The sequence below is a fragment of the Myxocyprinus asiaticus genome, chromosome 39 (assembly GCF_019703515.2).
Source record: "Myxocyprinus asiaticus isolate MX2 ecotype Aquarium Trade chromosome 39, UBuf_Myxa_2, whole genome shotgun sequence".
Classification (NCBI taxonomy): Eukaryota; Metazoa; Chordata; class Actinopteri; order Cypriniformes; family Catostomidae; genus Myxocyprinus; species Myxocyprinus asiaticus.
In genome coordinates this window covers 19,413,833-19,426,957 of record NC_059382.1, presented here as the reverse complement: position 1 = coordinate 19,426,957, position 13,125 = coordinate 19,413,833, and the positions used below count along the sequence as shown (strand labels likewise).

The window sequence follows — 13,125 nt, the reverse complement described above, 5'->3', positions numbered from 1 at the left end:
AGCAGGATACGAGTATCTCATGTTCCCTTGTTTTCCATTGAAAGAAAGCCAGCAAACAGGTAAGTACGGTGGTTCTTGGGGACGCTCACCTGCCCCAGCCACCGGCCTCTGTTGTGGGCTCGCGGGGCAGCACGCCTCCCCTGGACAATTTTCCCAGTGGGGTGTCTGCTCTGCCTTGCCTCAAACCACCCACCCCGGGGCATGATAATCCAATTGTCCCCCTGGTGCCATTAGCGCAGAGGCTGGAAGCCTGGTTAGCGTTTTCCAGCCCGTCACGATGGCTCATGAGGACGATCCAGCTTGGCTACGTGATCCAGTTTGCCAGACGGCCGCCCAGGTTCAGTGGCATCCTCTCCACCACAGTACGAGGCGAGGATGCGGTCCTTCGGGAGGAGGTCACCACCCTTCTGGCGAAGGGAGCGATAGAACCCATCCCCTTAACCGAGTTGCACAAGGGCTTTTACAGCCCTTATTTTATCGTGCCTAAGGGGGGGGGGGGCCTTGAGCAGAGCCTTACACTTCACGATGTCCTTGCTGTGTCCAGTTCATGCCCTGCGCATCTATCTGGACCACACGCAGAGCTTTAGACACTCTGAGCAGCTCTTTGTCTGCTTTGGATGGCAGCAGAAGGGGAAATCTGTCTCCAAACAGAGGTTGTCCCATTGGATTGTAGATGCCATTTCTCTGGCTTACCAATCACAAGACCTGCCGTGCCCTTTGGGAGTCCGGGCACACTCCACCAGAGGTGTTGCGTCCTCCTGGGCACTGGCAATGAGCGCCTCCCTAGCAGACATATGCAGAGCAGCAGGTTGGGCAACATCCAATACCTTTGCGAGGTTTTACAACCTGCACATAGAACCAGTTTCGACCCAAGTGTTACGGGGTAACAACAGGAAGGCCGGCCAGCCGGTCGGGTGTAACGCTTTCATTGCGCCTTTCCCTTTTTAAGGTGATAATGTGTGCTATCTTGTCCTCAACAGTTCCCCACAACTGGTGAACACTTGACGCCTCTTTACTTCTTTAAGCACTATTCGGTGGCAAACTCGGCGGAGGAGTAATGCCGCCAGGCCCAGTACTCATGGTATGCCCCTTTTCATGTGAGCCAGTGTACTTGGGCTCAGTGCTCCATATGTGGTGATTCCCCCCTCGGTAATCCCGTATGATGCATTTCCACTGTTCGGTTCCCCTCTGGTGAACCCTGTGTTTCCCCTCGTCAGGGCTCTGCTCTGCCTCGACCACTGTTGCTGTATACCCTCTTCGTAGATAGGGTCCTTCCCAGTGGCATCATTCCATATGTGAACTTCCCTGTCGGTAAGTCCATGTGATGTATTCTCCACATGTTAACCTCCCTCTGGTATGATGTGGCCTCCGTAGTGCTCTCCCTCCTGGAAAGGGAAGAGCACTTCCCCAGCGTTATTCTAGCAGGTGCTCAGTGGGAAATTGCTTAATAAAAAAATCAGGAAAGACCACCGCCTGTAGCTTCCTCAGGTAAGTGCCTCCTCCCACCCGGGACCAGGGAGACGCCTTACCTAACTCGCTGGAAGGTCACGACGTGGTCGAGCACTCGCTGTGAGGTGCACAGCAGCCTGCCCATGTCCGCTCCTCTGTACCTCATGGCATGGTTCAGTGCCTGCGGAATTTCGTATAGGAACCCCTAGTGTCACTTCAAATGAGTGACAGACATGGAACGTCTTGGTTACTGATGTAACCTCTATTCCCTGATGGAGGGAACGAGACATTGTGTCCCTCCTGCTGCGGCGCTGAACAGACCGTTGACATGGCCGGGACTCTCTCTCAGCTCCTCAGCACAGCTCTGAATGAGTGGTGCACGCATCTCCTTTTATACTCGTATGTCCAGGGCAGAGAGTGGCATGCAAATTCCACTCGCCAATTTCCATTGGCCCTTTCTGAATAAAGCAAAGGTGATTGGAGTTCTCAAGAGCGAACTCCTAGTGTCACTACATCGACACAACGTCTCGTTCCCTCTATCAGGGAACAGAGGTTACATCAGTAACCAAGATGTTTTTGTGTACTCTTTTATTTAAAATGTTAAATGTTTATATAAAAATTAAAACAAAACAATGGTGTTTAGCCTTAAAGAATGTCTTAAGTAAACACTTTTTTCAAGTTCTCAAGCAATTATTCAAGACAAATATCAATTGATCAAAAATGAACAAAGAAATAAAGACAAGCAATAGAATAAAAAGGTACATCGGTTTTATTCCTGCACGTTATAAATACTAAATCTGTTTACATCAATACCTCACCAAGACAGATTTGATCATGGTCCATTCCTTTTGACATCCCTACTGTGTGCTAACCTGTCTTGGGCTCCTGCAGTTCTCCTGCCCTCCAGCTCATTCTTTTCCACTCGTTTCTGATACCCAGGATTGTTCTTTTTCCCCTGACACTCGCTAGTGTGTCTTTCTTTGTCTCCAGTCACTTCTGATACTTTATTTAACTTCACATCAGACCATCAAAACACGGATTTGTGAGAGTTTTCGCAGAACTGAAGGTGTTAGAATAAACACCTTGGTAATGGCATTCTACTGTACTACCCTTATTTCTGCCACAGACGGACATAGCAGAAGTAGTAAGAGTAGTATGTGAAGTATGCAATTGCGAACACAGCCCATGAAACATGTGTAACCATTGTCACGTTGTGAGTCTGGCCAACTGTAAATAAGCTGTGTCATCATTCAGAGCTCGTGCAGCTGCTCTGGAAAAACTGCACCGGCTGAGCCAGATGGCTGCTCTCAAATCGCTCTCGTGGTACTTTGATGGCATACTTCACGGTGATGCGGCGATGGCACCTTGTCAAGTCAGACAAAAATTCGAACCAACATGCACTGCTTCAAGTGCAGCACCGATCGGTCTGAGCAGTACTGCATGAAGTCGAACACACCTAAAGTCTTATGCACAGATCTGATAATTTGACACATACCTAATTTGTTGCACCTGTTTGCATTCATGTAAGACATAAGTGACTGTTTATGTTAACCACTCACAGGATGGGCATTGACCATGAAACACATTTATAGTCCAAATATATTTTGCCTGTCCGCGTTCCGCGACGGTCCACGCACAGTCCAAATTATGTAATTTTCGTCATCAGGACTGTGCACGGACAAACGCACATGCGCAAGGTTGACTGTTGAGATAGAAGAGTCCACTAGGTGGCAATGTGCACAGTTGGGCTGTACTGTCAAGCAGTAATCGAAAAACATATCCTTCTCCATTGTTTTGTTGTCTAATGTCGGATCCTCAGTTTTTATTCTTTATCTTTCAGGAACATTGTCTGTAGTGCAACAAAGATGTACACAGTACTATACTGAAAGAAAAATAATACAGGAGTTCTTATGAAATACTTTGAAGGTTATGAAATGCCAAAAGTGATTAAATAAACAGAAAATTGGCTTCTGCAGATTCTGCAAGTAAAGTGCCCTCTTACACAAGTCCTGATACAGAAAATCTCCTTCATTATCTCTTTGACTTCATGACTACTAGCCTCAGGACTGAGTTAAATTTGATGTTCTACTGTTGGCTTACAACATGCATAGAACATAAAGAAACATACACAAATGATCAGACGTTATTGTGGCCTCCCCTGAGACCACCATAGGCTCTTTTCCGCCTTTATACTTGTAAAAGAAAAAGGATATCTTAATAACTACAAGCTATACTTCCTCTTACCAAATCATGTAGAACATCAAGCTCTTTTATGTTGGTAAAGCACTTTTATGTGTTTGAAAGTAAGTTAATGAGAGCGCTTTCATGTCATTAGGGCAAATTCAGCGAATTACAGAAATTCTTATGTCATTACTTTTGACAGTTTGTTCATTGATAATCAGTCTCATATAATGGCTACTGTATATATGTTCACTAACACTCTGCTGCTTGATGCACTTCAAGGCTCATTTGGATCTAACAGCTTAAATGGAAAAGTATATTAAATGGCAGTTAGTATGCTTAAAGGCGATCCAATAGTCCATTTTATCTGCATTTGGTCACTCTGGTTGATTAAGTGTCTGATGGTGCTTATTTATTGTACAGTGGATGACCCCATCTGAGTGATGAGTTTGTCTCTCCACACTGTTATGGCTTGTCTGGTTTGATCGTACTGTTAGCCAACACAGTCTAGCAAGAGCAGCCACACAAGGCGATATTAAGATTTTAACCACTTTATTACAGTGACAGTATATTGCTAAACAAGCCTCTGGCACAAGCTATAAACCTTGATGTACTGTAACATCAAATGGAGTGTTACAGCATTCAGGAAACACAGAGAAAACGAGCATTCTACTTGCAATATGGAGACCATAAGAAGGACCTAAGCAAAAGTGGCAGTGGACGGAGCAACGATTGCTCGGTCACCGACTAGCCAGGTAACTAACCGGGGCATTGAATTCAGCCAGTAACACCTGAGACAAACACTGAATTGCCGGTATCCTCTGTAGCTGATCTCGGTAAGTTATTACTGCCCAATGCCCAGCTAGCTCCTCCACCTCCCGACAGACGTAGCAGCTGCTCCACCTCCCGTCGGATGGCGGCGAACTCCCCCGACCCCTGGTGGACGGTAGTGGCTCCTCTGTCCTCTAGCAACTGGCAGCAGCTCCTCCACTTCCTGGCGAATGGCAGTGAGCTCCCCCGTCCCCTGGTGGACGACAGTGGCTACTTCGTCTCCTGGCAGATGGCAGTGGGCCTTCGGCCTCAGGTGAACTGCTCCAGTACCACCGCATCAAACATCCTTGGCGTCGCGAACCTCTGTCAGTGGTGAGGTCTCTCTGACGGTGTGTCTTCCTCCAGTCCCGGATTTCGGCACCAGTGTGGCAGACAAGCCTCTTGTTCATCGGGAAAGAAGGAAGCAGCAACCGGATTCACACTTAACAAGACTTTAATAATAACTTAAAACACTGAACTGCAGCATAATAACAGGATGACACGCACACAGCTCCGTGTGTGTCTCTCTATCCCTCCAGCACTCCTGACTCCTCCTTATCTCTCTCCCGCTGATTAGGCCACTCAGCACCAGGTGCGCACACTCACAGCCCGGCCACGCACTCCTCCTCGTCACATATATGTTTTGACAAAAATTCAAATATAACCATCTGCCACACCAATGAGAATAACGATTCCACTGTTACAGTTAGTAGTACTTGCAAGTTAAGCCACATTTAAAAAAGTTCATTGTTAATAATGTAATTACGTTAAGCCAAGCTCACACAACCTGTGGACATTACCATTCGTTTTGAGCATAGATGTCGTCTCTGACATGTCTAGTTGAGCAATGTAATAATGTTGGATTGCATTTCTCTGTATGTTTAAATATGTCCTCAAAAACAGGCGTTAAAGCTGTACACAAACACTGTGACGTGCCATGTTTGTTTATGGACAGGTGAGGTACTAACGTAAAACTACTACGTAGCCACATAACCATTCTGTTCTCAAGTCAGTGGAAAAGTGTAGCCAGTTTACGATAGACTCCAGATTGCCCCAGTCATGAACCAGTCGAGCACAGGCTTAGCATGAGAACCATCTCCATTTTCGTGGAAAAGCCCTATCAGTGTTCCTCTCATGGAAGCCTCCAAGATAAATTGTGCTTTGTGAGCCACACAGGTTAATTGGTAGGTAGGTAAGTAGAGAAAACTTAGAACAACAGCACTGATGTCAGAAACAGAGTGCACAAAAACATGCAGAGTGGACAAAAACAAACAGTAAACAATCTAATTATGCAGAGGAGCCGTTATCATCTGCCAGGGGTTGGAGGACTCGCTGCCATCCTCCAGGGGAGGTGTGGCTGTCATCTGCCAGAGGGTGGAGGAGTGGCTGAGGACCAGGCAACTGCATGTCCTGGGACCGGCGAGCAAGTTTTTCTCTCTCTCCTCTCTCTCTCTCTGTCTCTCCCCCTCACTCTTTCCCACTCCCCACTTCCTCCCCTCATCTCTCCCAGGGCTGCTCCAGAGATGCGGGAAAAACCTGCCAGCAGAAGGATGGCTGGAAGGGCAGCACCTCTCCTCCAGGAAGGGAGGGGAGTATGTCATGCCGGAGGTTTCCCTGGCCTGAATCGGTTGGTGGAGTACACCCGGTGCTGAATTGTCCTAATCAGCCGGGAGGGGGATAAAGACGTGTCGGAGGTGCCAGTTCAAGAGATAGAGACACACGCGGCCGCTGTCTGTAGGTCTGTGTGTTTGTTTGTTTAAGTTTGTGATGAGGAGAAGGGCTTGGCCAGGCCGTGATGGAGCACGGCTGGCGCTGAATCAGCTGATCAGCGGGAGAGCGAGATAAGGGGCAGCCGGAGATGCCAGTTCAAGAGAGAGACGCACGTGGCCACGTTGCATGTGTGTCTGTGCCCTTATGTTTTATGTTGTTTTATGTTGTTTTAAGTTCATTTACGCATTAAAAGTTCACTGTAACTTTAAGTGTTACAGTAGTGCCAGAACCTGGGAAGGAGGAGGGATGCGCTGTCATGTAGTCCTCACTGCTACCATCCACCAGGGGAGCAGCCGCAGCTGTCTGCCGAGAAGGGGAGGAGTGGTTCCATCCACCAGGGGCCGGATGACTCACTGCCATCCGCCAGGGGAGGAGCAGGCTGGCATCCGCCAGAGGGCGGAGAAGCTTTTGAGGACCGGGTGACAGCGTGTCCGGGAGCCGGCGAGCAAGTTCTCTCTCTCCTCTCTCTCTCTGTGTGTCTCTTGCCCTTTCTGTATCCCCACGCCTCCCCTCGTCTCTCCTCCCAGGTTCACAGGATGCGGGGTGGGCCATCGGCTGATAGAACGGGCAGAAAGGCAGCGTCTCCCCCCCAGAGATGGGGGGGAGTTAGACAGACTGGTGGCGCCCCGGCCTGAATCGGGCAGAGGAGGAGTGTGACGAGGAGGAGGGCGTGGCCGGGCCATGATGGAGCACGGCTGGCGCTGAATCAGCTGAACAGTGGGAGAGCGAGATAAGGGGCAGCTGGAGATGCCGGTTCGAGAGAGAGAGACGCACGCGGCCGCGTTGCATGTGTGTCTGTGTCCTTATGTTTTATGTTGTTTTAAGATCATTTATGCATTAAAAGTTTAAGTTGATTGTTCAGCTGGTTCCCGCCTCCTCCTTGCCCATCCTGAACCCTGTTACAGTTACCTATAAACAAAAAGGCCCAGAAAAAAGCACAGCTACAGTATAAATGCATTTCTGATGTAGTATCAGGATGCGCTAAGACAGTGCTACTCTCATACCTTAACAGTCAGCTTTGGTTTCCATACACATTGCACATTACACAACACGTTTTATGCCCAGGCACGCACTGCTGCTCACCACTGATTCCTCTAAAAGGGTCAGTAGCTGAGCCAAGACTGGAAGATTGAATAGAACCTCTGCTGCAGCAAACCTCCAATCTGCCACTCTGTCTCACACGCCAATGCCTTTAAAATGTCATTGCCCCTCAACAGATCTCCTCCTCTGATAGTTTTACCCTGCGCTTGGATTCCATTTAACACTGGCAAATCCAGTTTGTTGGTTTGACATCTACATGGACCGTGGATTGGGGACGCAAGCAGAACCCTCAGCAGAGGGCCAGTGTTTCCATTCTGTGCTCTTTGTTGGAAGATTTAGGGGTGAATGCTGGGAGAATTGCCCAATATGAAAGTTCTCCACGTGCATGCTGTGGGAACAGGAGGCCATTTGCTAATGGCTCGGAGAGAAGCGAGGGTGTGTGGTGAAAATGATTTAGCTTAGTGTTGGAGATGCCCATAGGAACAAAAACTCCAAATGAGATGTATATGATATCTGAATTGTTTCTCCTAGAAAGCAATGAGATTAAAAGGAGACTTTTGGTTTTTATCCTGCTTCTCAGATTTTTCCCCTGAGAAAAATACCAAAAGTGTGCAATCAAAAGTCAATTTCCATATGAACTCAAGCAATTTCTTGACCAAATTATCTGAGCTATACTATCCACATTATTACTTTATTTAAGCAAATGTCTTGTTTATTACTCTTGAGAATTTTTAGGAGAAACATTTCCTAAAAACATCAAGACAAAGTTTATACATAAATGAGACTCAAATAGTCTCCAGAGCTTTGAATGAGCATTTCCTCTGGGTGGACAGTCTTCGGTATGGGCAGCCAGAACCGAATTACCGATTTTCTTCGAAGGCAGCTCTTTCTTTCTTGTGGAGGATGAATATTTCAATGCAAATAAATGTAAATGGTGTGATAATGCATTTGGCTGGCACATTCAGTATGGCAGATATTACTGATGGAAAAAGTCTGTAATGAATGTGGCTTTTCCCCAAATGTGGCAGTGCATTGATTGATAATTACTTTTTTAAAATGACCTCACTGAATTAAGTTCATGGGTTGGACAATAAAGTCTATGTTTTCTCCTTGCAGAATGCATTAGCTCAAAATGATATATAGTAATTTAATTTAATTGTTTTTACCCGAAAGCACATTCAAATTGCAGTGTGTGGCTAACTGTTGTCAATGCTCCACCACACGCAAAGCCATTTCATCTCATTTATAACATACCACAGATCTTCATTTACCATCTCTAAACAAACTTAAAAATATTTATAGTTATCTTTAGTGGATTGTTATTTATATTGGTAGGAGTATTCTTGTGACATTTTCTGTCTTATTTCAATTAAATCATAAGCCATTAAAGCTTTCTAAATCATTGCAGTTCCATTTATGTATTATGTCATTTGTTGTTTTCCTTATGCTGATTATACATTCCAGAAGATTGAGTGGGCTGTGCTTACTATCGGTGCAATATTTATGACAGGAGAACATGAACTTTCTGCAAGCGTACTGATCTTGTCAGGGTCTGACAACCAGCATGAAAAAATCTTTGTAATCATGCACAGTTTTGGCTCTGTGGTGTAAACAAAGCACATTTTTCGCTCTCTATAGCAGAAGTTTGGGTCAACACATATGAATCTTGCAATAAAATCAGGGTCATTGGAGAGGCAATAATTTTTTACTTGAAAAATAGTGTTAAAATAAGCCAATTCAATGCGCCATACTGACAGGAAACGATATAACAATTCTAGTTTTAAAATAGGTTGACATACATCAGAAGGGACAGGTCATTCACCTATAGCTTGTCTTGATGCATCTTGACAGATTTTAGAACATGATGTCAGAGGCTTACATAAAGCTTTCTTTACACAACTTTACATATACACTACCGGTCAAAACTTTTGAAACACTTGACTGAAATGTTTCTCATGATCTTAAAAATCTTTTTATCTGAAGGGGAATGCTTAAATGTTTGAAATTAGTTTTGTAGACAAAAAATATAATTGTGCCACCATATTAATTTATTTCATTACAAAACTAAAATTTAATAAAATAAAAAATAGTTTTTGAAATTGATGACTTGGACCAAATAATAAAGAAAAGCAACCAATAAGTGCCCAACATAGATGGGAACTCCTTCAATACTGTTTAAAAAGCATCCCAGGGTGATACCTCAAGAAGTTAGTTGAGAAAATGTCAAGAGTACATGTCTGCAAATTCTAGGCAAAGGGTGAATACTTTGAAGATGCTAAAATATAGCACAGTTTTGATTTATTTTGGATTTTGTTTAGTCACAACATAATTCCCATAGTTTCATTTATGTTATTCCATAGTTTTGATGACTTTACTATTATTCTAAAATGTGAAGAAAAAAAAATTATAATAAAGAATAAGTTTCAAAACTTTAGACCGGTAGTGTATATAAAAAAGGTCTTCTACTATACTTACCACAGTCTTGTCATATTTGTAGCAGATTCAACATTCATATGACTTCATGAAAGTGGGTAGATGTACATTCAAACACTTATAGTTGCAAGTCACTGTAAAAATAGGGCAAAGATATTGTCTATTCCCAACAGAACAATGTGGCACCGAGTGAACCAGTATAAACAGATTCTATATGCTGTGAAATAAAAACACGCACAGGTCTAGAAACAAATGTGTCAAAACATAGTATTAAACTTATCTACTGTAAGCGAAACAGGGAATATGCTTTAATGTGCACACAAAGAGGACCCAGAAACATTCGCATGAATCCTCATTGTTTTGAATTATTTTTGGCTGCTTGAGGGCTTCTTAGTCTCTTTTGTCATAACAGTTCTATTTTTCAGGATGTGCTATACATGAAATTCTCCTCTTTCTCCCCATCTCACTTTGCTTCTTCAACTTTCTGGATCTCACTATCTCTCGCTCTCTGTCTCCTTTTACTGTGTCCCAGCTGCCATTCTTGATGACCCAATGGAGTGTAGCCGTGGGGAGCGATTGGCCATCACTCTGGCGAAAGACAGCATCAACCGTTCCAGCAATCGTTCCACCACAGGCAAACTGGAGGTGGACATCTTTGAGCTGCTAAGAGACAGTGAATACGAGACAGGAGAGACCAGTGAGTATTGATACCATATCTTTTTTTTATGTGAATTGTTTTACATTAAGACTGAGGGTGAATTCACTAAACAGTTGTGCCACATTTGCACATTGTATTTCAGTGCAAAAGACAGTTTCTCATTCAATAAAGTTTAACCATGCATTGTTGTTACTCGTTTAGCACTGTGCCATGCATATTTAAATAAATACTAGTAATTTTTGTCAGCACAAACATGCTTCATTTTGATGTAAATACCTAACCCTTATTTAAAAAAGTCAGCTTTATTTGCCTGGCACAGTTATAATTGCACAATTAAAGTTGCACTATTATAGCTTGGGGAAAGCAGGCGAAATTTCAAACAGAATTTTATTAAAAAGAGATGTTTGTGTGTACTTTATCTAGTGATCATGGCTGCTGTGACATAAAAACATGATAAAATAATTGAGAAAAGTGTTATACTGAATCACAGTGGTGGAGCGATGCTGTACAGTTCCAGCAACGTATGGCAGATTTCTGTAGTCTGCTGCATCCTCCCCAGCCTAGCACTGAGAACTGGCCAGCAAGATAGCTAATTGCACTGCATGTGCAAAATGTATTCAGCACTATTTTTGGTGTGTTAGCATTGTTACCTACTGTAATTTTCGTTATTCCTTAAGTGAAGTGACAGCACATGCAAATACATAATACAGTGAGCTGGAATTTTTTGTTAATTCCACCCTGAAATATGCTAAGTATTGTAAACAAATAAAATCTTTGATGTAGCTTCCACTTTCAGAGAACTGAACACACTGTATGCCCACTAAGACATCCAAACACTTGAATTGTGTCTGATTAGAATCAGTGCATCTGTCATAATATATTGAAAATAGCATGCCAAAGATGCCAGAATGGCAATCTATTTCCAATGGATTTTCGACTTTTTTCCCATTGAAAAATGTGCCCAGAAATGTAAGGCTTATGCTGCAATAGCAGTTTATATATATATATATATATATATATATATATATATATATATATATATATATAGATAGATAGATAGATAGATAGATAGATAGATAGATAGATAGATGTGACAATGGAGCCGGTGGTATCAAAACACAATCTTATGACGTTGTAATAGGTCCCAATACTGGCATATTATCTAACTACATGCTCAAAATTTCCCTTTACTAGCAAAGTACATACTTTTTAAAAGAAGGATGCATAGAATAAGTATGCAAACAGGAATGCAGCCATATATATTGTGTTGGACCCTCTTCCTAAACCATGCATTTGTTTTACTTTAGCGTTAACTTTTTGGAAAGCTCTTTAGTCTTCATCTCTACCGCTGTCCTTCAGTCTTACAACCTGAGGTTGCCTAACTGTGGTGTTGTTATTCAGAGATGGTAGTTAATATAATAATTTACAGGTAGAGGCCAATTGTAGATAATTGTGTCCTTGTTAGGGCAGTCCTGCAAAACATGGACTTAATATTTAATAAAACAGAAACAATTTGTTTACTTGTCAGCAATGTATTGAAATCCCTCATATTACATTTTCTTGTACTTTTCTGTAATTAATTAACTGCATTCAAACTCATAAATTTTGTAAATAATTTCAGCCTTAGGTGTGCTGTCTTCTTATTATAAACTTTCTCCTTTCTAAGAAATAAAGATTAAAGGTTTAAAACCTCCCATTAACTTGATGTTGTCATTTAAAATGTACAGCTTTGTTCACACTGCACACAAATTTGATTTTCAAATCCTATCTTAAGGACTGACTGTCCACACTGTCATTTCGCAAGTGATGAAATCTGATCCATTTGTTCAGATAGTGTTGTTAATATCCAGTGAATCTACATTGGTTGCTATAGTAATGTTGTAAGCGTCAGCACTATGAGACTTCAAGACTTTCTCATACAACAACAGCGTAGCTGTCATTATGGAGAGAATGGACAAAAAAAAGAAAAAGAAAAAATTGCCTCTGCTAATGTCCATCATGACATCTCGCCACAGTGCTAAAATCATGAGGCACATGTGGCAGAGGCATTTTACACATTCATGCATATACAGTACTATATTTTATAGTATTTTAAAAGCATTGACTTGGTTGCTCATTCACTACAGAAGGTCACATTCACTACATTAGTGAATGTCTGCCAACTGCGTAACATAGTTCATTATATAAGGAAGGAGTAAGCGAAAATGAATATATTCGGACACAGCTCCAGGCAATATTTTGAGCTTTTACATCCTAAACAACTGCTTGACTTCTGATCTGACAATTCAGACTGAGACAGCATCCACACAGATACGTTTTCAGTTGAAAACACATTGACTTTGCTATGGTTATGCCTATCATCCACACTGGAACACTGTTTTTCTCCACAGAAAACGAAGACTATTGAAAATGCTTTCAAGTACTGCATACCTTGGAAAACTATTATGTTAGAAAACAGAAACTGGAACCAGAAACTCATTAGTATGCATTTTTACCAAACACTTTAACACTATTTATATACGCTGCTTAACATCCTGCAATCTGTAGTCTTCAATATAACACATATGACAGCAGTAAATTTCAATGTAGGATATAGGGCTGCAACTAACGATTATTTTGATAATCAACTAATCAAACGATTATTAGAACGATTAATTGACTATTCGGGCAATTATTGCAACGATTAATCATTAGCTTTTAACCAACTACTCAGCTTGTGCCCCGAGTTAGAAAGTTGTATTAAACATGCTTACTAACAATAAAGAGGACAAAATCATCTTTTA

At 42.6% G+C, this 13,125-nt stretch overlaps 1 protein-coding gene across 1 annotated transcript in view; it reads left to right on the top strand.

Moving 5' to 3' along the window:
* The window catches only part of grik4 (glutamate receptor, ionotropic, kainate 4), a 294,389-nt gene that overhangs the window by 58,713 nt on the left and 222,551 nt on the right, over window positions 1–13,125 (top strand). The window contains exon 2 of the mRNA XM_051678844.1: window positions 10,217–10,381. Coding sequence (XP_051534804.1) covers window positions 10,217–10,381 — 165 coding nt within the window. The remainder of the gene's footprint in view (window positions 1–10,216; window positions 10,382–13,125) is intronic.